This window comes from Giraffa tippelskirchi, chromosome 10, assembly GCF_054371585.1.
Source record: "Giraffa tippelskirchi isolate mGirTip1 chromosome 10, T2T-mGirTip1v1.2.pri, whole genome shotgun sequence".
Classification (NCBI taxonomy): Eukaryota; Metazoa; Chordata; class Mammalia; order Artiodactyla; family Giraffidae; genus Giraffa; species Giraffa tippelskirchi.
In genome coordinates, this window is record NC_137284.1 from 95,694,502 (window position 1) to 95,721,045 (window position 26,544).

At 40.4% G+C, this 26,544-nt stretch overlaps 2 protein-coding genes across 21 annotated transcripts in view; one reads left to right on the plus strand and one right to left on the minus strand.

Annotated features, from left to right (window-relative positions):
- NME8 (NME/NM23 family member 8) overlaps positions 1 to 18,577 on the plus strand; it is a 54,718-nt gene extending 36,141 nt beyond the window's left edge. For 3 of the 20 annotated variants that reach the window (XM_081536001.1, XM_081536005.1, XM_081536004.1), the window contains 3 exons: positions 2,254 to 2,405; positions 2,978 to 3,122; positions 3,843 to 4,098. In XM_081536001.1, the coding sequence (XP_081392127.1) occupies positions 2,254 to 2,405; positions 2,978 to 3,122; positions 3,843 to 4,080 (535 nt within the window). In that variant the 3' untranslated portion in view covers positions 4,081 to 4,098. Of the gene's footprint in view, positions 1 to 306; positions 767 to 2,227; positions 2,406 to 2,977; positions 3,123 to 3,842; positions 4,099 to 11,024; positions 11,643 to 16,974 lie in introns of those variants that run through there. The other 17 variants (XR_014067280.1, XR_014067282.1, XR_014067281.1 and 14 more) reach the window with 16 other exon arrangements.
- On the minus strand, positions 12,988 to 24,869 carry SFRP4 (secreted frizzled related protein 4). Its single transcript, XM_081536008.1, has 6 exons — positions 22,411 to 24,869; positions 21,050 to 21,130; positions 20,888 to 20,953; positions 18,680 to 18,878; positions 16,083 to 16,146; positions 12,988 to 13,530 (listed from the first exon to the last, which is right to left on the minus strand). Exons 1-6 carry the CDS (start codon positions 22,853 to 22,855, stop codon positions 13,345 to 13,347), a joined length of 1,041 nt encoding a protein of 346 aa, XP_081392134.1. The 5' UTR covers positions 22,856 to 24,869; the 3' UTR covers positions 12,988 to 13,344.
- Positions 24,870 to 26,544: the final 1,675 nt, after the last annotated feature.

A 26,544-nucleotide genomic window follows, 5' to 3' on the forward strand; every position in this document is an offset into this window, starting at 1 on the left:
AAAAGCATCAATTCTGCGGTGCTCAGCCTTCTTTACAGTCCAACACTCACATCCATACATGACCACTGGAAAAACCGTAGCCTTGACCAGATGGACCTTTGTTGACAAAGTAATGTCTCTGCTTTTTAATATGCTGTCAAGTATCTGTTACCTAGGGGCACTTTAAAAAATATTTTTGATCTTAGCTGCTGGGCTTGGTCTCAGCTGAGGGAGGGAGATAGTATCTTATTCATCTCTGTTCTTGGCATGTAGCTGTTGGAAACAAACTGACTTGCAATTCACCTAAATTCTTTGTGCTAATTTCAGAGCAGGAGTGAATTCAGGAGAAGAAAAGCCCTTCTTCAAATGAGCAAGAATAAAGATGCTTTATCAAACACAGGAAATGTTTGCATCCATGCTGCCACAATAAATAACAGGACTTATGAAACATCATGTATATAAAGTTGAAGTGTTTTCTTATGGGTAGGAGATCTTCAGTTGGACTTGTCCTGAAGGAGGCATTCTGCACTCTTTTGACCTTCCTCTCTTATGTCTTTGTTCCTGTGCCAGGAAATTACTGTAAAGGATAATATGGCTTGGACACTCTTTACATGGTATGAGCAGGGTGCCATAGAACCTCTTAATGAAATGTAGCACAGAATGCATTACATGGCATCAGAGAGAAGAATCCTTATCAATACCTGGCCTATATATGTAGGCACACTCTTCCAGAAATTCTGACTCCAAGTGTGGAGGCTACATACCAGCACAGAGACATTTTCTCCAGGTGAAGGCACTCAGTAGCTGCCCCTTTTCTCCCTACTATTATAGTGAGAATTTAAATCCTAAGCCCTTATGATCCCTAATGTTGCCACAAGTTCACAATGACTCTTAGCCATTATTTTTGATTGCCTCCTTTTCTAAGTTGTCTTAGAAATAACTCCTGCACTTGGGCATCAGACTCTTTACCCTCCATTGCTTAATCTGAAACATGGTCACTTGCATACAAGAGAAACACAGCAATCCTACTCTCCTATCCTTACACACACGCACACACAGACACACACACACACACAGACACTTTTTCCAAATACCATGTCTAACACCCTAATAGGGGGCCTGCTTGTAGTTCTCTGCATTGAATGTAGTCGGTTCTGGTGATGTATCATTCATTGTACAAATCTCCCTGACAATCACAGGCTCTTAGTCTACAAATATCTTCAAATCAGAGATGTGAGAGCAGCCAAGGTCTGAATGGGAAGATCACGTTAGATAAGGAAATCTGAAATGGTCACTGAAAAAATTAGATTTTACCAGCTGAGCCACAAGGGAAACTCAGAGATAAGAAGGAGGTCTTAAAACTTAGGACAGAAAGCCAAGTTTCCAGTGATGTCAGTCTGTTAACAGGAAGGGAGGTTATTTGCTGTGGCTGGATTTTGTGGGTTGCTTGTTCAGGGCTATGTTTAAAGGGCGGAGAATTAATGAGCAATGAATATCACTTCTACTGAAATATAAATAGATAGGCAGAAGGACATAAAGACAGAAAAAGGTGCAACTGGAAAACACTGAGGAATAATGGTTGACTTTGGAGATATGTATTCATCTATCATACAAAAACAGAACTGGAATAAACTACCCTGGTATGGCTTGTCCATTACCATCAATGTCACTCCTGCCTTGTTCCACAAAGCCATTTGGTATGCTCCTTTTTTACTGCTGCTTTCCTTAGCTAGAGGGTTCCACTGCCATGTCTCCTGGATTCAGTGTTTACAACTTGGTATCTTTGGAATAGGTCAAATGCCATCTCTAGTGCTTGATATTATTTAGTGATTAAGGAAGGAGAAGGAATTTATCGACAGCTTAAGATGCACTGTATGTTTCAAACATCAGCAGATTACACCTTCAAAGACTCCTTCCGAAACAGGGTTTATTATCATATTCATATTTGAGACAACTGAAGCACAGACAAGGAAAATAGTTGATCAGTATTATGTAGCTAGCACGTGCTGCCACCAGAATTCGATATTTTGTTCTTTTCCACTGCACCACGGTGTTCATTCCATCTTTGACATTTGTCAGTATCCATTATCATGATTACTGAAATGTTCAACTCCTTTCTTCCTAATGACTGCTACCTCCTTAAAGGTAATAGCATGCCCCAAACCATTCTGCAATTACTTCCTTTTGCAGAATGCCAATATGAAGTTTTACATTGTGTTATGTTATTTTATATGTTATGTTATAACAGTTTTCGACTTGACTTCTTTTTCAAAGTTTATGCGCACAATTTGCAATGGAAGGTTTGCCTATCAACCAGTTGTATGGAAGTGATTCACTAGAAGCTGCTGAAAGGGAAATACAGTATTTCTTTCCTCCTCAACACACTGTGGCACTGATTAAACCTCATGTAACACAAGAACAAAGAGGTAAATATATAAAGATAGAACCACTGTATATGTTTTTCTTCAACTCCTGTGGAATTTTGCAAAGTAAAGTTGAAAGACTAAAGCAATGAGCATCTTCATTATCAGGCAGTAGTGTTCCAAGTTTAGGCTGTGAGAGATTTTGACCAGATTTCCTTTATTTAATCACCTTAATGGTGCCCTGCCAGTTCAGTGAGAAGAGTTCAGGTTGGCTGTCTCTTCCAATCTATATCTAGAAGTTCTATATTCAAGAAGTTCCTTGGCATTTGCATTGTGGAGATGAAAACATGTCTTCACTTTTGGCATAGAAACAGATTTCCTCCTTTATAGACCACTAGACATTTCAGGTGGTTTCTGGAAAGATGGATCCCAGAAACTGAACATCTACATTAACATATTGAAGTTCTTCTGAATGTCCCTCTGGTGCCTTTTCAGTTTAGTTTAGCACAGTTTTGGTGTTTTAAAACCACTGTATGCAAGTGATACTATGGCCTTCCTTAGCTATTTCAATCTACTTAAATACAGAACAAAAATGAAGGCAGTCTTCAAGACTATCAAATATCTGTTTTCCCTAGAGGATATCATGAAACGTATTAAAGAGACTGGATTTGACATAACACAGATGAAAGAAATACTCCTAACTGAAGAGAAAGCAGAGAAAATTTATTTTAAAATAAAAAGGAAAGAGTTTTATAAGGATGTCTTGGATGTTTTAGCTGAGTAAGTTTCTGATATATAAAAGTTCTTTGCATTGTAAACATAGTAACTGTTTGTTATAGAAACTTTGAAAAATACAAAAAATTCATTAAAACATTCTATCTAATCTAATTCATGAGAAAAAGCACCCTGGTAATATTTGGAGTTCACGTTTATTCTAATTCCTTTTTTTCCTTCTCTGTTTTCTCTTTGTTTCTTTAGGTCTTCACATTAGATATAGAGGCTATCTGCTTTTAAACGTCTGCTTTGCCAACATATTTAATCTTTAGCTTAGTTTCCGTATCCATAAAATGGGGATGTTAATAGGACCTACCTACAGGCTAAATAATTGATACATTGAAAGTAACTGGAATAGTGCCTAGCATGTATCCCTAGAATAAAAAACAACATTCTTCTAGAACAAAAATCCTGTTGAAAGCGACTTCCCTGGTGGTCCAGTGATTAGGACTCTGTGCTTCCACCGTGGAGGGCACAGGTTCAATCCCTGGTCAGGTAACAAAGACCTAGCAAGCCATGCAGCATGGCCAAAAAAACCCCAGAAAAACAAATCCCAGTAAACCTACTGGGTGAGGGAGAAATTAAAATTTTTTAAAAAAAGCAGAAAAATCACACTGATGAGGACAAAGAATAAAGATGAGGTCTCTGGACGAAGCTGTGGCATTCTGTCTTTAGTCTCTACTGTTACCAATAGTCCAAGTCTTCTGAAAGCATTCTTGTTTGCAGGGGTACATCTTTGGTCATGATTCTGACCAGGTGGAATGCTGTTTCAGACTGGAGACGATTGATGGGTCCCACAGACCCAGAGGAAGCAAGACTACTGTCCCCAGATTCTATTCGAGCCCAATTTGGAAAAAATATTTTGAAAAATGCTGTCCATGGAGCATCTAATATGGAGGAGGCAATGGAGACGATTAGTAGAATGTTTGAAGACTTTGTTCCTGAGAACCTTGAGGAAAATTAAAGTACAGTACCTCTTGAATTATTATTATGTCTCCTTATTACAGTGGCTGGACCTAGGACAAGGCTGGTCTATAAAGACCAGAGTTCTCCCCATATTCCTGAATCAACTTTATTTCCTGCCAGACACACTCTGCAGGTCTGTAGCAGCCTGGGAGCCTTGTAGATGCCAGGGACCTGAGAAGACAGTAGGGCAAGTGAGACATCTGTGGATTTGTCGGTGTTGGTTGCAAGCCCTGGTCTCCAGCTGTGTCTGTGCCATCTGCTATGACTCAGTCTCATCAGTCTCTCTCCTTTCTTCCCTTCCAGTTCTTTACTCTGAGTGGTCAAAGTCTCATTCAGAAGCCTCAACTCTATCCTTTAAGTGTCTGGAAACTTGGAGCCTATTAACTACCTGTGGGTACTATATGACCATGGAATAGAATAGAATATTAGAAAGTATAGAATAAAAGGCAATTAGTTCTATTATTTGGTGCTTATTGGGGAGAGGCAGCTACATAAAATGTATGTGCATTGAGTCTTGCTTAGTTGTTGATCGAAAGCTTTTCCATCTTGGACAATGTGGGAGATAAGAGTGTAAGACAGATAATTTTCCCCATAAAACCTACTTTCTTTCTTTAGTTTCAAAGAGAAGGCTCACAAATGTACACCCATGTGGCTCTGGTTGCTGACTTGAATGTGGAGTATAGTCCCCACCTGGGCAAGCCAAACTGAGAATCAGCCTCCAGAACATAATGAAGAAACAATGTGAAATGGAGCAATCCCTTCACACCCAACCAGTTCCTCAGGGAGAGATGAGCAAGCACATTGATTCCTAATATTATTGATAAGCTATGATTTCTCTAGATATAAGAATGTTGTATTAATAGATTATGCATAGAAATAAAGGTAAATTCTAGCATAGTGCAGCTCATTCCATTAGTCCAGCTCAGTTATAGACCAAAGCATGATGGTACGACCCTTGACCACTTATGTTGGGAAAATATGTATCGTATATGTGCTTGAACTGTGGGTTCTTAGTTAATACAAAACTATGAGTTCTTGGTTAATAAATAATAATTAAGGTTACTTTTAGGGAAATACAAATATGATGAGACAAAATCACAGAAATAATGTCTTATTATAACTACCATCTGTACATTATTAAGCATGTCAGTAATGAGTACCTGTGGAGCAGGTGGTGAGTAGAATTACATTCTGTTTATAGTGTCTATTAGAAATATAGTGTAGATCTAATGTCAGCATATCCCCCCTTTTGTGATGAGGGAAACATTATGAATAATATAGGGGATTTTTAATTAGTGTATATTTCAATGCTGAATTGATAGGTGTGTGTTTGATGGGTAGGAACTGGAGAAGGTAATGGATCAAATAGATCTTGAAAAATGGGTAGGATTTCCAAAACTGGAGGTAAAGAAGCAAGAAAGGAATTCAGTTTTAAAAGTTTTACACACACACACACGGGCTTCCCTGGTGGCTCAATTGGTAAAGAATCCACCTGCAATGCAGGAGACCTGGGTTTAATCCTTGGGTTGGGAAGATACCCTGGAGAAGGAAATGGCAACCCACTCTGGTAGTCCTGCCTGGGAAATCCCATGGACAGAGGAGCCTAGCAGGCTGCAGTCCACGGACTCACAAGTTGGACATGGCTTACTGACTAAACCACCACCACCACTACACACATATATTCACATTTTGCTAGTTTCTGTTTTATGCTGTCACTATATCATAACTCTCAGGGGGCTAGTATTGTGGGTATGTTTCAGACATTCAAGAATCATTTGTTCGGCTCTTGTTGGACATTGTTGCAGGGCTGTATATACACAGTGCTTGTCCTAAAGGAGCTTAAGACTCTAAAGGCTGGAGATAGAAAATTAATATGTGTTCTAGGATTCTTAGAGGTAAGCACAGAGTGAGCAGATGCATATATGTGACAGAGAGGGAAAAAGAGATTGAAGTTATCCAGACAGAAGGCACTGCAATAATCAAGTGGAAACTGACAGCAACCCAAAACAATGTGGAAATGTGAGTTAGTGATAAGTGAAATAATCAGAATTTTTAGAAAGCTGCATTGCACCCACAAGACTTGATAATTGGCTACAATTCTACCACATTACAGTTGAATTGTCAGAAGCCAAAAATAAAGACTGAAACTAGAGAGCAATAAGAGACAAACACTTGTTATGTACATGGAATCCACAATAATAGCTGATTCTCATCAGAAATCATGGAGGCCAGAAGGCAATAGGATAACACACTTAAAGTACTGAAAGAAAAAATAAAACAATCAACCAAGATGCCTATAGCTAGCAAAACTATCCTTCAAGACTGAAGATGAAACTAAGACAATCCTAGTTTAAAAAAAAAAAATAAATAAAGGAATTTATTACTACTAAATCTGCTCCACAAGAAATGATAGAGAGGGTACTTCAAACTGAAATGAAAGGTCACTAGACAGTAACTCAAAGCCACATGAAGAAATAAAGGACACTGGTAAAAATGTAAAAGCCAGTGCTTTTGGTTTCTAACTCTTTTTGCCCCCCTATGGTATCAACATATAAAAAAGATGATAAAATAATGATTATAAATATATATTAACGGGAACACAGTGTACAAATATGCAGTATGTGCCAACAATAATATAAAAGGGGAGAGACAGAAAAGTTTAGGAGAAAAGTGTATACTATTAAAATAAATACTAGTGATATATTCCACTATATACTATTGAAATTGGTATTCTTCACAGCAGGTTGTTATAAGTTGTTTTTTTGTTTTGTTTTGCTTTTGTTATAAGTTTTAGAATGTTAATTGCAATTTATGAGGAACCACTGAGAAGTTTTATAAACTACTAAAAAAAAGAGGGAAGCAAAATGGTGTGCTAAACATAAAAAGTCAACCAATACAAAAAGAGACAGTAATGGAGGGACCGAGGAACAAAAGCACACAGGACATATAGAAAACAGATAATTAAATGGCAGACACAAGTCCTTCCTAATCAGTAACTACCTTAAATGCACATGAGTGAAAGTGAAAGTAGAAGTAATACTCATATTACTCATCGTGTCCTACTCTTTGTGACCCCACGGACTGTAGCCCGTCAGGCTCCTCTGTCCATGGGATTCTCCAGGCAAGAATATTGGATTGGGTTGCCATTCCTTCTCCAGGGGTTCATCCCAACCCAGGGATTGAACATGGGTCTGCTGCATTGCAAGCAGATTCTTTACCATTTGAGCCACTAGGGAAGTAAAACGAAAGTGAAAGTTGCTCAGTCGTGTCTGACTCTTTGTGACCCCACGGACTATACAGTCCATGGAATTCCCCAGGCCAGAATACTGGAGTGGGTAGCCTTTCCCTTCTCCAGGGGATCTTCCCAATGCAGGGATCAAACCCAGGTTTCCTGCATTGCAGGTGGATTCTTTACCAGCTGAGCCACCAGGGAAGCATGGAGTAAGTTCTCCCAATTTAAATGCACATGGAGTAAGTTCTCCAATTTACAGGTGGAGAATGACAGAATGGATTAAAGCATGTGATCCATTAATATGTTATCTTCAAGAGACTCACTTTAAATCCAAAGACACAAAAAGCTTGAAATTAAAAAGATGGAATAGAATATTCCATGCTAATAGTAACTAAAATAAAGCTACAGTGCCTATATTATAATCAGAAAATTATATTTTACATCAAAGAAGTTTATGAAAAAGACAGTAAAGGATATTAGATACTGAAAAAGATTCAATTTATCAATAAATTACAATTATAAACTTATGCACAATGACAATAGAATTCCAAAATACATGAAGCAAACTTTGACAGAATTGAAGAGAGAAATAAGTTCCACAATAATAGTTGGAGACGTCAATGGAACTCTTTCATAATAATAATGGATAGAAGAAGACAGAAGATCAGCAAGGAAATGGAGGACTTCAGCAATACTATAGTCCAATTAGACCTAAATGACACACTGTTATTGCCTCAGGAGTGCTCCAGGACTTCAGTGGCATTAAAGCCAAAACTCTTAATAACCAGCAGATGGCATGCTTCACTCAGTTGTACATAGTTGTTCAAAGATTTTTAAAAGCAAGACATAGGGACAGGCTATTTTTTTCAGGTTGTAGAATGAGGTTTAAGTAGTCAGAAATCTAATAATGTCCAAAGAGATATATTCAGTTAAACTTTAGTTTGTGTTGGTGTTGGTCTTGAGGGGTTTGAACTTAGTAAAGTGATACGCAGCAGCATGAGGCAGGCATCTCGGGGCTGGGGTTGATGGTATCTGGGAATATATTCTTACCCCAGAGGAAGAAAGGTTAGAAAAGACTAGAAAGTTGTCAGGGCTCCAGCTCACTGGATCTTGAATCTTAGCTGGACCTTAGGCAGCAGATGTATGCCATTGGCCATTGTGGCTTAGGTAATTGGTGCATATACCTTGAAGCAGTGGGCTGAGATATGTAAACAAGATGAGAAGCGCATGATGGTGGGGCCATGGGTCCAAATACAGGGACTAGCTCAGAAGGCAGGCAATGGTGTATCTGTGAGGGAAGGAAGCACATCTAACCTGACAGCCAGACAGAGCTGGGGATGAGTCTCGTCTTCATGAACTATACAGTACAGAATAATCTCCAGCCTCTGGCACTCGATCAGTCATGCACCTTGACCCTGAGGCCAGAGTTTCCTTCATTGCCCTACTTAACCCTTGTAGCCCGCTTCCAACATAGGAGACCTGAAGCATTGTTGATTAGAGAGTAATACCTTCCAGGATCCCCTCCCTGGATCCTGTTCCTTGTAAGCAGATGCTTTGCAGAAAATGGACCAGTTTCCTAAAATGTGCTCTGCTATATTCTATGGCCCTCTACCTGGAGTCTCTTGGTGCCCTGAGACACCAAGAGTTGATCTGCTGCTAATGATTCTTGCCGGTACAGTGTTTGAACTTGCTCACCCCTTGGAAGTTACTCTGGGAGACCTCCAAAGCCAGTTCTTTTTTCAATGCTTTTAAGAAAGAAGAAAGTTTACTAAGCAATGGTTTATGTGATTTTCAGCTGCTAAAATATTTCAATGACATAATAAATACTTGAAATTATTAGATGACTAAATGGTTAATGAATTTTAAAAATCCATCTGTTTGATTCAACAACAGCATTTGAGAGATCCCTTGATACCATGATGAAACTTTATTCATAATACCATGTTTTGCTTAACCTCAGTGTTCTGAACCTCATACTGTTATTCATGTTATTACAATTTTGTGAGATTTGGGATCAGCCCTCTGGCTATGAGTCTTTTCTCTTATCTAAATGTAGTTGCTAATCAAGTATGCTCCTTTTCCCTCTAAAATATATTATTTATGTGATTTAAATTTGCCATTACAAAATGGTTCTCCTCTAGATATTATAGCTGCATATAAGAATTATCTAGTTGTAAAACTACTCTCATGCAAATATTGCAACTAGATACATTAGACTTATGCCTATACTGCCTGAAGTTGTAAAGGCAAAATTACACACCATAGAGATTCTTACTGCCATTGATTTCCTTTCAAAAAAGCTTTCCTTACATGCTAGTAGAAACAGACCTCTCTTAAGTAGAAGAGTAAATAATGTAAGATATGTAGGATATGAAGGCAGAACTGTCCCTGGGAGACAAGGGAGTCCCTGATGGCTGGCTTGGGTCAAGGTTCCCAGTAGTCTTGACAAGCCTTCCTTAGACACTGGAGCAGCCTGGAGAGTTTCTTCCCCAACTTTCTGTCCATCTTCCTTCTCTCTGTCTCAGCTCTCCCAGCCCTATTCAACTCCCGCCTCACTCTTTTTCACAGGTGTTTCCTCTAATAGGATCCACATTTGATTGAATTCCATTTTGGTGCCTGCTTCTCTGAGTACCCAGACTAACACACATGTAATCAATAAAAGTTTTCATGTCTACCTGGCTTAAATCTGTACTATATTTCATCACCCTCTTTCTCTTTGTCTCTCTGGTAATATGTTTGTGCATGCATGCTAAGTCACTTGAGTCGTGTCCAACTCTGTGTGACCCTATGGACTGTAGCCCGCCAGTCTCCTCTGTCCATGAGATGCTCCAGGAAAGAATACTGGAGTGGGTTGCTATGCCTTCCTCCAGGGGATTTTCCAAACCCAGGGATGGAACCTGCATCTTGTATGTCTCCTACACTGGTAGATAGGTTCTTTATCACTAGTGCTACCTGGGAAGGCCTAGTATGTTTACAGTATTTTCTAACTATAAAACCAACACATGTTCATTAGACAGAGTACAAGAAAGCATTTATGGCTTATACTCTTCTGTGCCACATTTTTTTTTCCTGGTTCTGAGAACTCAGTAACAGTAGAAAATTATTTGTGTCATGAAAATCTGTCCTCCCCTTATGCCTGGGGAGCCACATTCAGAAGTCCATTCTCACAAGTTATTGACAAAATTAGTCATTCATTGCCCAGTTGCCTGGAGTGTGGAGAATGTTGTCAGTTGAGGGCTCATAGATGAGAAGAGACATCAAGTTCGCAGTTCAAATTTAAGTTATAAGAAGGTGAAGACAATCTTAGTGGGGAGCTGGAAAATCACTTTAATACACATATGGGCCAAACGTTCTGCAGGATAACTGACACTAGGATCAAGAACTTTCCTGGCTGGGCATACTCCTCGGCCCAGCAATGCCCCTTAAATGAACTTATCCCCCAGGACTAATTAAGGCTGTGCACAGATATTAGCTATCAAGCTGTTTGAGTTATTTAGTACATTCAGTTAAGAGTCAACTTAAATCTCTAATAACATGAAGGTCTAAGTGATGCTCACCATGGAATACCTCATGGCCATTATAAATAAGCTGGCCTGGGTTTTAGTGATGTGAGAGCTAATTCAAATAAAGGGCTGAGTGAAGAAGGCAGGTTATGAAACAGTATAACCTGTGTAATAGGTTTTGTTTTTTATCATTATATAAATGCACAGAGGGAGACTGCAAACTGTGAGAGGAGTGACTGTCAGGAAGTGGAAATTTGGACACAGACCTATCTATAGGAACACTGTGTGACTACCAAGGCATAGATAGGAGTTATCCTGCCTCAAGCCAAGGAATGCTCAGGACTGCTGGCAACCCGCAGAAGCTAGGGAAAAGGATTTGGTAACCAAACTGATGGATTCTGAAGGAATTGGGAGTTTTCTGAAGGAAGTAGCTTCATCAAGGGGACAAGGTGGTGAAGTCCAGGGACCCTGGGCGTGCCTCTTCTCATGAGCACACCTAAACTGCAACTAACTACCAAACAATCATCAATAACAAAGACTGGAGCCTACCAAAAATGATATTTTACATCCAAAGAGAAAAACCCAACAAGATGGCAGGAAGGGTGCACCGTTATATAATCAAACCCCATCCCCCCAGGTGAGTGATTTACCTCTTATAAGTATTTAGGTGGAAAAAATATTTTAAGGGAGAAAAATTTGTGGCTCTCACACAAAAGCCACTTCCACACTTGTTATATTACTCTCAATGTGGGCTGATGTTCATTTTCAACTTTTTTATAACAGTGGTCTGGTTGATATTTTATCAATTAAAGTAATTAATGTACCTAATTAAGTTGTGATATGCAGTATATGATTTCAGTTAAATATTCAAAGGAAACAGTGTTTAAATTTGTCAGTCATTTCCAAACTCTCATTACACTGTTTCGCACTTAAAAAAAGTTTTGCAGGGAGTTTTTCCAGTTCCATTGAGAGTTCTAACTCCCCTCCCCACCCTCCAAATTCCTACTATGCTAAAGAGGTAATCTAGGCTATCAATGCCTTTTCATGGACTTTCCTGGGTTTCTTTAGATGCTATCCTAAATACCTATCTGGTTTTCCTTAAGGGCCAGAGTGGTTTGGTTTTCATACAGAAACATATATGGAGTATTTTATTGATACCTCTGTGTGGGTGTTTGTATTGGATTCCTTCAGCTCTGTTGCCGTGGGGTAGCAGGATGCAGGTGAAGTTACACTTTCAGGAGGAGATGGGTGCCCGTTCTCATTAACCCTGTTTCTTCACTCTGCCCTGGCTTACCCACACACCTCACCTCTGTGTCCCAAAGGCTACAGAGATGAAATTAAATTATCTGTTTAATCATCGTGTGTGAATGCAACGTGTAACTTACCCCTTCTCTGAGAAGCAGCAACAACGGTACATCTAAAGGAGATTTTACTCTTAAGCTTGCAGTTTGTTCTTCTACATCCTTGAGTGGTGGATGGACAAGTGACTGCAACTGTCTTTTCCAAGTGCAGAGCTGGTATGTGGCAAGGGTGCCACAGCAGGCTGAAGACCAGGGGCTTTGGATCATGACCCTCCTACCTCAGGCCCAAGGCACCCTTGGGGGCACCAGCAATCAGCAGAGAGGCTGGGCGTGAGGATACCTGGGATGTCCTGGGAAGTGAGATGAGTATCACACCCACAGGTGTAAGATGCTTGGGGATGACTAATTGATACCTGAATTATAGAGAAGAAACAAAGTGTTTCCAGTGCTGCTTAAAGGGGCTAGTAAGAAACATTGTGCATATGAAACCAGAGCATCTCCACTATGGCATGGTAACCAGAAAAGAAGGACCCAGACTTTGTCTGTCTGCCTTTCTCTTTTATCCATTTAGCAATACTATTGTTTTAGTTTCTAGGGTTTCTAGCTGAAAACAGAGCAGAAAGGCTTCTTTGTAAAAACAAAAACCATAAAACCAGACTCATTATGATTTTCCATGTCCTACTTTTCCAGATTGTTCAAAAATCCCCTTTGATCACAAAAATTCTTCTGCAAACAGTAAAGATCTTTGAAACATTCATTCCTCTTGCTTTCCTCTCTAGAAGCATTATATTTTCAATCACATTGTGAAAAACTGCTCACATCCTAACCACCAACTGAAATAAAACATATTGTAAAAAAAAAATTGGATGTTTTGTTTGTAATATGGCATTTATTTTTCAATGCACATATTAGGTCAAATTGTAAGAACAAAAGCATCTTTGCCCTAGTGGAGCTCTCACAGAGTCTGCACACAGTTTACTCTCAATACAATAAGCTTATTTGACCAGCTTTCTTATACCTTCCATACCAAAGGGCATACCTACCACTATGGTTTGTAGTGACTTAAAAAGAAAAATTGAAGCATATCATTAAGAAAAATGCTGCAAGATGTGTCTATGAAGAGGACTGTGGTTGTTAAGGTGAGGGATATGTGGCCTTCTATAGGCTGTCTGGGTGATGCCTGGCCTCACTCTGACAGGAAGTCCCCATTTCGGAAAGCAGTTAGCTCACGCTCGTTTTGGGTTTGTGCTCTTCGGAGCACTCCTAGCTTTGATGTTCTTCTTGGGGCTGGCTGGTTTGGGAGCAGGTGGCTTCCCCTTGGGCTTTGGGGCATTACTGCGACTGGCGCGCCCTGCTGTTCGCTTCTTGTCCTGGGTTGTCCTCTGCTGTTCCTGCAGCCTCTCTTCCCACTGCTGGGAGGCAATGTGTACATGTGACCATCAAATATGTCTCACCTCTTCATGCTATTAAACTGATATTCAAAATAATGCATATTTTCACTGTAATATACTCATCAAGACATTCATGATTACCATAGCTACTCTACCCTGTGATGTTGAGTATGTATCCTGTAACAGGTGCTTTGGAAAGCACTGGATATATATGGTGATGTCTTGACATGTATTTATTTCATTGAAACAACAGCCCTTCTAGGTAGACACCATTGTCATGACTGGAAAACAAGCATACTGATGTTATTTGCAGAGCCAACGAAGTCAGAGCTGGGATTCAAATTTACCAGCCTGACTCCACAGCCTAAGGCCCTTTGTTGTTCAGTTGCTCAGTCATGTCTAACTCCATGGACTATAGCACGCCAGGTTTCTCTGTCTTTCACTATTTTCTGGAGTTTGCTCAAACTCATGTCCATTGAGTTGGTGATACCATCCAACCATCTCATCCTCTGTCATCTCCTTCTCCTCCTGCAAAGGCCCTAATGTATGCAATTTTTCCCATAGGCCCTCTAATGTAACTTTCCTATGTAGCCAGTCATTCTTAAAAGGCTTTGCCAAGGCTAAAAGCAGAAATGGATCCAGCCTCACTAGGAAGTTGGGATTTCTTACCACACTTATAAGTTCACCTAACTCTCTTACATCTGAAGGAACATGTAAGCCCCACCCACATTTAGTAATCCACTCAAGTGTTAGCTACCCAGAGCTGATGAGAAATGCCATTCTAGACAGTCAAGATTCCATGATAGAAAAAGAATTTACTCTTCAAATATGAAAATGTCTAAGAAAAAAATGAAAAAGAGTCTACTTGAATAGACATCGATTTTCATTATAACACATATGTCCCTACTTTATGTTAGAGTATAAAAATTAGACCACAATCATAGGTCAGGCAGTAAAAATACAATGAAATGAAAAACAGAGTCCCCACCCTCCTAGGGCACAACTCTAGTCCTAAAATAATAAACTTATTACTGTGCATTGTTATACCATGATGATATTTTCATATTCTTAATAATGTATTGGAATATTTGCTGCCAAAGTGAATGACCCAGTTATGATTCTTGAAAGCTTTCTTTCCTCTCAACAATCTCAGTTTTCAAGGTGGATTTACCTTCTAGATTGATTCTTCTAATCTACTGAAGTCTTGGAAACCAGATAACCAACTCTGCTAGAATTTTCTGTTCAGTAAGACAAAATGTGCTCCTGAGAAGCTCATGAGTATTTAGCTTAGATGCAGCAGCAGTGTTTGGGCCTGTTATTTAGAAAAGGACTCAGTAGGAGAGGATGTGTTGAAACTACTTTCTCCATGCATGCAAGCATGCTCAGTTGCTCAGTCATGTCCAACTCTTTTGTGACCCCATGGACTGTAGCCCGCCAGGTTCCTCTGTCCATGGGATTCTTCAGACAAGAATACTGGAGTGGGTTGCCGTTTACTCTCCCAGGGGATCTTCCCAACCCAGGGATTTATCCCATGTCTCCTGCATTGGCAGGCAGATTCTCTACCACTGAGCTACCTGGGAAGCCCACCTTCTCCATAAACCAGTATTAATATACACTCTTCCCTTGCTCAAGAATTTTCATTCCTGCAAACTAAGAGAACACAGGCAGTCGCAGTATCTTTTCTGAACCGGGTAACACAAACTCTCCTGCATACATCTAAACATATTTTAAGGAAAAGGGATGCTTTTAAAATCCAAACCAATAACCTGATTTCTTCAGTTCTGGAGTGATTTCACATCTCTGGACAGAAAATTATTCTAACTCCTCTAACTGAGTGACCAATTTTGCTATGATGTTACCATTAAATTATGGATTTGACCACAAAAGTATTACTTTTGTATATGATTGATTTTGACAAAAGTCTTGAAATTATCTTGAATACAGGGAAAGAATCTTCTCTGTACAGTGACACCATGAATTTCAAAAGCAGGTATTCACACCCATATATGTCTGTATTAATACCACTGGATATTAATTCTGTTCAAGCATTTGACTGTCTGCTAAACAAATTAAACATAATACAGTAAAGAAAGCAATAAATAAATTTAATCTGGAAATGTTAAAAACCCGTAGATCAGTATTGAATGCAACCAAATCACCTTTGAAACTGAAGAGAAATTTATGATAAAAACTCCAAATGAGAAAAGTTATTCTTTTAATTACCTATTCAAAAGACAAATACTGCTACTGTTGCTGGCTCCTTTTTTTTTTTAATTTTTTTAAAATTAATTTATTTATTTTAGTTGGAGGCTAATTACTTTACAATATTGTACTGTTGCTGGCTCCTATCATAGCCTAGCTGGAGCTGGGTATGGCAACCCACTCCAGTATTCTTGCCTGGAGAATCCCCACGAACAGAGAAGCCTAGCGGGCTACGGTCCACAGGGTCACAAAGAGGCGAACACGACTGAGCGACTAAGCACAGCACATGATAGCCTAGAGATGAGAGAATATGAAGAATTCCCAAATACATGCATTTAAATCCATATTTATGAATTCCTAATTATACTTACTATGGATCTTTTACTGAGTTGGTCTCTCCATTTTTCAACTAAACAGTTTTCAAGAAGCATCATCCTGAAAAAAGTAATTTATCTTAATAAGCAATGCTAGTTATGAAAATAAAAATTTCAAAAATACAAAAGTTCAAAAATATAAAATACAAAAAATTGTAAAAACCAACATTCTTCAATAACCGTTAGCCCCACAAGTCCCATTTATATTTTACTAATATTTTCTTTCTGTGTATTTATTTTACTAATATCTCATATTTTATTAGATCACACTGTACATTTAGATCATACTGTGTATTTCCTTTCAGCATTGTATGCATTTTCTTATATACTTGAAAAATTAAAAAAATATAACTTTCCTAACTATATAAATTATAACTATGGATATACATAATATATTTAACTATTTCTCTATGGTTGAACCTCCCTTTTGCTTAGCTATTATCATCAGCATTGCACTGAATATCACTAGTGTGCACTGGCTAATTATTTCCTTAAGATAGATTTCTGAAAGTGGCAATCTGGGGTTGAAGAGTATGTATTTTCTTCTTAAGGTTTTCAGTGAATAGTTCTAAATTATTTCCAAAATGGTTGAACTATCATTTAATTCATCAACATTAAGACTAGGTAAGAATGGAGTCTTTTATTTGGGTTGGAAAATTAAGGAGGTAAATATTTTAATGTTTATTTACTATTTGTACTTCTTTGTATAGACTTTGTACATGCATTTCTATATTGTAGTCAACCTTTTAAATATTGATTTATATGTAAATTTATAGACTAATTTTTTATCAAGTAAGATCACTATCTTTTGTTATACCCATTGCAATAATTTTTTTTTTTTTGTCTTTCTCTTTCTAAAAAAAATTTTTTTTGGCTGCCTGGCACACAGGATCCTAGTTTCCAGACCAGGGATTGAACCCATGCCTCCTGCAGTGGAAGTTTGGAGTCTTAAACACTGGACCTCTAGGGAAGTCCATGTCTTTCTCTTTTTATTTTAGATTTTAATATGCACAATATTGTCATCAGATATGTGCACTGACATTTTTCCTCATAATTTCTTACATTACTTTTATGTTTACAGACAACTTTATTTTTCAGACAGTACACATTTATTTACTGAACTTTATCTTTTTTGATTAAGTTTTTAAAATATTTACTTTTTTACCCCATTTGAAATTTATTGAGTACAAAGTGAAAATACATACTATTTTCCCAAGTAAAGCTATTTGCAACATTTACTAAACAACAGTTTAATTTCTATTGATTTGCCACATCTCTTTTATAATAGAAGTTCTTGCATGCATTATAATCTGTTGCAAGATTTTCTTCTCTGCTTTATTTATCTATATGTCTACTGTTGCACCACATAATTTGAACAAGTGTAGCTTTACACTAACTTTGCTCATGATATAAGGCACATTTTCTCTCATCCTTCGATTTTCAAAATCTCCTTTACATGTCCTTACCACTTTATTCTTTCAAATGATCATTAGCATTACTTGTGAAGACATAAATCTCAATCATCCAAAAGATGTTTACTAGGATTTTGATCAGAATTACACTATCTATAATCTAATGGCGAAAATGACACAAAGGCTGTTATTTAACTCATGTATTATCTATTCACCTGTTTAGCAATCCGGCACATCCTCAGAGCTGCTTCTAGTACTGGAGCATATATAAGCATCATAGAAGAGACGAGCCCAGAAACAGTCATTCAAAGTTCATTCATTCAATGTCTTTAGAAAGACAAGATATAAGCAGTAAAACAGCTTTAAAGCCAAGAGCACAAGACAGTGTGAAGAGGGTACTAAGTACTGATGACTGAAGAATAAGAGAGTATTCAAGTGAAGTCAGTATCAAAAAGTGTTTTTTTGGAGAAATAGAATCTTGAGCTGTATCCAGAAGGAACAGGAACATTATTAAAGGCAGAGAATCAAAAGGAAGACTTTTTAAATAAAAATGAGTAGTTTTGCTGGAGAAACGAAGTGAAGCAAGTTATGGGGCTCTTTCTGGAACCTGTGCTGAAGTGTTTGATTTTTATATTTTAAGGACGTCTTACGTTGTAAGGATATATATATAAAAAGATGTTAGGCAGAGATAAGTGAGGAGACACACTCCCAGCTGTAGTGATGCATACAATACATGTGTGTGAGTGTGTATATGTGTTTATATAATACTCTAGTAAACAAATGTAAACTAAGTGTGGAACTGTGTTTCAAATGGCCATCTTTTCTTGGTTAGTAATTTATTAAAAAGGTCTTAAAAATTCAGTATTTGCTACAATAAGATTGATTTGAAAAGAACTGGTTTTACTCAATTTATTTGCTTATAAGTTTCTGAAATCAGGTAAATTCTGAAATTGATTTTTAAAGAGTCCACTGAAATACTCATATTTTCATTTTTCCTTAATTCTATGAAGAATTAACTGATGTTTAGGATATATGATATCCCAATCAAACCATCTATTAAAAGTGACTTTTTTTAAAAAAGCTAGTGCTGTTTTTTTTAAAAACAAACAAACTAGGACTTCTAAGTGGGATTTATGGTTTTCCTAAGCTGTGTGCAGTTTTTTCCTGCCTCTCTGTACCTACCGTGAGCGCCACTCGTAACACATGATGAGAACGTCTTGATGAGGCAGGATGTGTGGACACTGGCAGGAAGAATTCGTAATAAGAGGGACTTGAGTCCGAGGGATGGGTGATGAGGACTTGAAGATCTCTTTCACATCCACCACTGTCGTTACTTCATTACAGCCACTCCTCTGCACGGCTTTTATTTTTGCATGAATGACTGCAATTGAAAAATTGGTTTAAGTGTTGCTGAAGCTTTGGAGAGAAATATGGATGGTGTATTCCTGCCAACTCTGAGCCTCTCTTAAAGAATCACTCCTGTAATTATGGTCATGTCCAAGGTGCCCGAATGCAGGCAAAAAAGCCCACACAATCATATGCTAAATGTAAGGCCTCCCATATTGTCAACATGTCTTAAAAGTTCTGAATCATGCTGCAAGATGGAAAAGGAAATTCACAAGCAGGCTTACTCTGGGATCTGTCTTTAGGTCAGTGACTGCTCCACACTGGGCTACAGATAGAGTTTCAATACAGAATCCCATGGATTCTTCTCAGACCTAAAATTCTATAATTCTATGATGAGGGGGTTTTTTTTGGGTGGAGGGGAATATCGGGAAATGTAGTTACATAGAAGGTTGACTAAATTTTGTAGAAATACTTGTCTTTCTACTCTGTCCTGGAATGATCTGAAGTGAGAATCATATATTCTCAGATTCAGAAGGCACCTGAAAGTTTGTGGGGTTCAATCACCCATCTGCTGCTTGAACTGTTCCAGAGAAAGTTGTTACAGTCCTAACATTCTCATGCAGGAAGGAGTCTCTGAAGATGACTGTTCTCAATTCTTTAATTTCCCAAACTGCCAAAGCAGGGTCCGCGGTGGGCAGAGGTGGAACTGTTATCACAGAAGACTGGTAATGTCGCTACGTCTGATCATGCTTGCAGTTCTGACCTCCTTGGTCCCTTGCTATTACCACCTGCTATGGAGTTGTAATCAGCCGAGGATGGATCTGTCTTGGATTCCATCCTAGGAAGCTGGTTTATGAAGGAGCTAAATAATTTAAATAGAAAATAGTTTCATCATCAATGTGGTTACAAAGCAATGATGCCGCAGAGAACAGCATGACAGTGAAACTCAGACTGCCCAACTAAGTAACTAAGGCTGGACGGTGCCAGACAAGGGACTAAGTGGATCAGATTAAGATGATATCTACATATAACAGGTTTAAAAAACAGTAACAATAAGCTACTAGAAAAGATAGTGTTTTCCTTTTTCTTTGTTTTCCTTTTTTTTTTGTTTTTTTGGTTGAATTACCCATTTTGGCTATGTGTGGTTCTCAAATATGACAACCTAAATAAGAGGTTATTTTTTCAGACTTTTATAGTGCCATGATCTTCCTGCTTTTATGTGGGTTGTATAATACAAAGGTTCTTATGACATAAAATTTCAGTTTGAAATATGGAAAACTAAGTTACCAAATAAAACAAACATTTTTACCCAAATAGTTTCCACTATTTCAAAAGAAATAATTGAAGAAACACAAAAAACCCCATAAAATAGCCCAAAAAGATATTTTAAAGGAACACATTTTCAATTAAATTTACTTTCAAATTATGATACTAGAATTAAATTCACTGAAAACATTCAAGACAGCATGATTGACTTATTCTCTGAAGAAAGTGCTGACTGGGTCTTTCAAAGAAGAGAAGAGAGCATTTAAACTATGCTAATACTTACAGCCGTAGGTCTTGTGATTAACATATTCCCACAATTTTTTAAAAAGTGTTTTTATAAGTAAAAAGATACATGTGCACACCTTAATTCCTTGGTCTCTGGGCCTCAGGTCAAATCCACAGATCACTTACCCATCCTTTCTGCAGCAGTGAAACTTTTTTTCCCGTCCCCTCCCACTGCTGCCCTAAGGCCCTGCAGTGAAACCATGAGAGAAGTGAGGTGATGTCCTGGCTGACAGAACTTCTGGACAAATAGGACAATTAGGATCAGGTGTCACACTTGTAATCTGATTCACAGCACTGCCCTCACCCAGGTAATTTACTTTGTTTTTACTTGATTTACCCAGAAAAGCAAGATATATTCACAGTTGTTATTGTGCCATCTAGGACCCACATGACTGAGAGAAATCACCAACCCGCTTTTTCACTTCATGACTAGCAGACCTGGCTGTGTCATGTGCCAAGTCCCCAAGCCAATGGATTCAGCAGATGATTTACCGTAACTGTAGTTTTTGCTCAGATACGTCGCCAGGGTTGGCTTCACCTTTTTGCACTTGCACCGGTCTAAAGAAGACAAAACAGAGACAGAATGTTGAGAAAAGGTTCAGAAGTCACTCTGGAGAGAAGAAAGAGATGGAGCCTTGAGGCTAACAAACTTACCCGGGCTTAGGCGTTTACAGTCAATGTCAAGAGGCCTTTCCTGTACCATCATGTCTGGAGTGATGTCTATCCACTTAACGTCTGAAAAACACACAGGGTCACATGGGTGTGGTCAGTGATTTGGCCTCTTCACCCAGCTGGAGTAAGGAATCATATGGAGACACTGACTAACAGCAGCACACACAAACACACACAAATCCTAAATAGCAAAAATTATGTGTGATTGTCAACTACTTCTTCCATATAGACTCTTTGGGCTTAGGAAAGAAGACTTATGGCTGAGACTGCTTATCCAGAACAAACTGAAGTGAAGGCACATCCGTTTAAACTGGTTGATACATACAGCCAATCTGGATAAATTAGGTCATTCCCTCCTAAATCTATTTTAAAATGTTGATTTTCCAAGTTGACAGTTTACACTAATCAAAATAACCAAAATAGTCCCCAATTCCCACCTCACATTTTGCAGAAACAGTCCAGAGCTACCCCCCAAAGAAACATAACCCTGTATCATTTCTATAATTAAAGCAATAAATGTTTTTTTTTCTAAAACTGAATTAGAGAGGAGCTTCAATTTTCCCCCTTCACTTCACTTCGCCTCCTCCACGTTTTGGGCAAGGCTCTGAGGTATAACTTCAGAAACTACACTAAAGCAACACCATAATTTCTTTAAATGTGTAGCAACTTCAGTCAGGGATAAAAGGAGGCAAAAATATTCTTAGGTTTTATTTCAAGAAGTGGATTTAAACCTGTCTCTTCTTCCTAGAAAAGCAGCAAAAAGACTAAAGAGAAAAGAAGGAAGTGGTGGTTGAGTTCGAGTTAACTAAGATGCCACAGACGCTGGCATTGGGTCAAAGACCATGAAACAGACATCACAGTTTTCCAGGGCAACTAAATTTATAAACTGTATTCCTGGTGGGAAGTGACAGCTAGTACTGCTTTTTCAGAAAGAGCTTTGAAGAGCTAACGTTAAATGGAGAATCCTGGTAGGAGTGTTTTATTTATTAAATGATATATAGAAAGTGCTGAAAGCTGGTTCAGACCCAACTGTCGCTGCTATTACTATTTTATTACTACAAAGAAAAAAGTCTCTAATGTCACCTATCTAAGCAAAATCGCCCATCCCTCTTTATGGGGACATGGTATTCTTTAGCTCCCGAAATTCCTGTGGAGAAAGCAGACTTTTCCAGAAGACGTCACCAGCCCTTCCCACCTCCTCCAATTCGCTGAAGTAGAATGGGGGGCTGCCCGACCACCCACTGGCAGCTGTCGGTGTGTCTGTCGGGTTCTCACGTGGCAGTGACAGTCCAGAGTGCCTCCTCACCCCCCGCCCCCCACCTCGGTCCTTCCCCGAGTCTCACCGTCAGGGAGGTCAGTGACGATGGCCTCAGGCGAGATGCACACACCCCGGTCGTAGACAGGCAGCTCGTCGCAGGCCAGGCTCTCAGGCCAGCTGTGGTTGTACATCTTCATGAGGGGCTCGCAGTCGTCACGCGCGCGCTGGCACACCGACTTGCACGGCTTAATGGGGTCGTGCAGGAACTCCAGGGTGCAGATGGGCGCGTACATGGCACAGAGGAAGAACCGCAGCACCGCGCTGCAGTTCACATCCACCAGCTCCTCGTACTGCTCGATGGCCAGGATGGCGTTCTCCTGCGTGCTGTGGTGCAGGTGATTGGGCATCCGCGTGATGTTCCAGGGCATGTGCCGGCACATGGGGATGCGCACCGCTTCGCAGGGCGCGCCGCGCACGCCCAGCGCCAGGCGCAGCCACAGGCACAGCGCGGTCAGGATGGAGAGGAGCATGGTACTGCCCTCCCGCGCCGCCACCCTGACAGACAGAATGGCCCCCCTAGTCTTTCTCTCTCCCTTCCCGAAGGAAGAAGTCCTTTAGGGCACAGGGGATGTGCTCTCCCCAAACTCCCGTGGGCAGCCTTGGGGGCCGGTCGGGGATATCCGCAGTCCGGCGCGCGCGGCACGAGCAGCGACAGCTCTCAGCCTCCCCGGCGCGAACCCGCCCTGGCAATTCCAGTCCCCGGCCCGGCAGCTCCGAGCGCAGCCAACCCCGGCCATTGCCGGACCTATTTATCCCGACACCTCCCCTGACGTGGGCTCGGAACGCTCCCTTGGCAGCTGCACGCTCGGCGCGGGCTCCCCCTCGGCCGCCCCACCCCCCAGCCCTCTCTTGCAGAAGCGGTGACATCATCTCCTCCGGGCCGCAGCCCAGGGCTTGAATCCTGCATTCCCCCAAAGTCCTTCCTTTTTAGTCTGGCCAGTCCTTTTTCTTCAGACCAAGAAAAAAGAGCCTCTGGCAGTCGTTTTAGACACCAGATCCAAGAAGGTGCAAGATACGATTTCAAGAGAGGGAAGGACCGTCTTTCGAATCAAAGCTGAACTTTGCGCCCTCTGCCTTTTGGGTTCCCCAACTGTGAAGTTGGAGGGAAATGGAACTTCTGCAGCTCTTTACCTCTTAAACGTACTTGCTTTCTCCAGTAGGGGGCATGAGAAGCGCCGAGCGGTGAGACGTGTGGGACCAGGAGAGTGCAGTTGGAACAGGATGGACACATTATATAAGCAAACCGCCCCCTCCCGGCCCTGAGTTGTATGGAATTTGTTTTTGTTATTACTGTCGTGGCTAGTAGACATTACTTTGGGCTCAGGTTTTTTCCAGAATGGCCTTTGATCTGTACCTGCTCCAGGAAAAGGACTGACCGAAGGTGTCACAGCATCTTCCAGTTTGAGAAATGTCTTCCGTCTAACATTTCTCCCTCTTTCTCCTACTCCTTGTTCCTCTCTTCAACTTGAACGAAAGCAGAAGGCCAAGACGACTTTGATATCACAATCAGAAAGATTTTTTTCCTCCTTTATGCCAAGTGATTTCCAACCCAGGTGTCTAACATCTTGATTTACTTGGAAACTGTTATTTAAATGAAGTAAGAAGCTGTGTACCATGGAGATCAATGATGTATGTTTTGTTCTCTCTTTTATCTTATTTTTATTCGGAACAGGTAGTAGAATCCACTGCTGGCTCAGCTATCCCCAGAAAAGGGAGGTTTTACTGTTCCAAGTATACACTGATTTGCAAGCAGTAAGATTTTTGGTATATATTTTCTTAGGGCATTAGAATATGAAAGCATGTTATCTGAATGGTAATCTTCATGGTTTAGTTGGAAATCTGAACTTAAGGCAGACATTGGTTTTCTTTCCAACGCTTAGATCACAGAATTAGTTTAGTTTTGACTCTGATTAGGACTGAGGATTAAAATAGCCCAATAAAGGAAAAGCACAGCTGATGTTTACTGAGCATGTACAATGCACTTGATGTGTAAATGCATTACCTTATTTATTTTTTTCTGGGTACATGAATCAAACATGGTTAGTTGAAAAAGTAAATGAGACAAACACATTTCAGGATTCACCCAAGGAGTCCAGTTCTATTTATGGGAAGACCAGGGTAACCATTGCCTTCTCCCAGCAATGGCACTCCACTCCAGTACTCTTGCCTGGAAACTCCCATGGATGGAGGAGCCTAGCAGGCTGCAGTCCATGGGGTCGCGAAGAGTCGGACATGACTGAGCGACTTCACTTTCACTTTTCACTTTCATGCATTGGAGAAGGAAATGGCAACCCACTCCAGTGTTCTTGTCTGGAGAATCCCAGGGACGGGGGAGCCTGGTGGGCTGCCGTCTATGGGGTCGCACAGAGTCGGACACGACTGAAGCGACTTAGCAGCAGCAGCAGCAGCAGCAGGGTAACCAAATACAGCAGGGCCTGTCTAGAGAGGTATCTTTTTTCTGTAGAAAACCAAGCTTCAAATGCCAGTGCAGGCTAGTGAAATATCAAGCAAACAGGATAGCCCAGATGAGATCTCAAGCTGTTTTCAGTATTAGATTCTAGTAGGTCTAAACTCTGGTTTAGTGAAAATGAGTTTTAGCCCACGTTCCTACCAGGGAAGAAGATACAGTTTTGAGAATGAACTGGGCTCCCTACCCTTTTCCTAGGAATTGGCTGAGGAGGGCAAACTTGGGGAGGACTCAAACTTCTACAGCCAGTTTGAACCTGCTGCATTAGTTTAGCTCTGCAAGTACCAAGTCACAACATTTCAGGTACTTCCTTGATGTTCTCAGATGGAATATCCTTTAAGAAATGGAGGGGAAAAGCTGAGAACCCTTCTCCACAAAGCTCCTTGCTTACCCGATTAGGTCTGTTGGTAGTTTGGCTTTAGTGTTCCTAGGAGAGGGTGGCAGCATTGAGGAATTCATCTGGAGAGTGTGACAACCAGCCTCCTTCTTCTTGCCTGGCTTTTAGCACTCAGTCCAATACCCCATACTTGACATTGATTTGCCAAAATCTCATGTAACTGGGGAAGTTCCCCTGGTCAGTGGCTTCTCTCTGGTGGCTCCTCTTCAGTCTCCTCCAGGGCCTGCTTCTCTGCCCATCCTTTCAATGTCGGGAGTTCTCTGGGGTTCCATCCTCAACCCTCTTCTCACTCTCTACACTCCCCACTGCTCCAGGTTGTCTCAATCTCAGCACTAGTGACAAAAGCACTGGATAATTCTTTTTTGAGTGAGCCATGGGAGCTGGGGTGGGAAGGGTTGTCCTGCACATTGTGGGTAATTTAGTAGTGTCTTTGGTCTCCTCCCACTAGATGCTGGGGGCAGCTTGCCCCCTACCCCATTCTAATAGTCAAAAAATGTCTCTAGATATTGCCAACTGTACCCTGGGAGACAAAATCACCACGAGTGGAAAATCACTCTTCTACTGTCCTTTCTGGGTTCAGTGACCACATAAATGCCAATGGCTTCCAAATCCAGACCCCTAGGCCTGCTGGGCTTCCTTGATGGCCCTAGTAGTAAAGAACCTGCCTGCCTGCAGGAGACATAAGAGATGTGGGTTTGATCCCTGGGTCAGGAAGATCCTCTGGAGCAGGAAATCGCAAGCCACTCCAGTATTCTTGTCTGGAGAATCCCATGGACAGAGGAGCCTGGCAGGCTATAGTCCATAGGGTTGCATAGAGTCGGACATGCCTGAAGCGATTTAGCAGGGACACACGCAAGCCTGCTGGTCTCTGGAAATGTTTATCCAATTGTCCCCTGGGTATTTCCATCTGTATATCCCATAGTCATCACAAAATCAGCCAATCCTAAACTGAATTTATCTTCTCTCACTCAGAACTGAACTTCCAGTGATCCAAACCACTCAGAGGAAGTGGTCTTCCTCCAAGTCTGTCCTTTTCTCTAGTCTCCAACTCTTCCATCCTCTGCATTGCTACTACCAAGGTGTTAACTCAGACAGTACCTCCTCTAGATTGTGACCGCATCTTCCTCTTCCCCCTGCCCTCTGCCTTGCCCGGCCATTCTCCACACTGACCTTGGGGAGCTTCCTAAGACTTCTACCTGATGACACTCTCCCTAGCTTTACATTTATGGTTGGCTCCAAAACTTCAGAATTAATAATAAATCCTTAAAAGGATTTTCAAGGCCCCGAGTGATCTG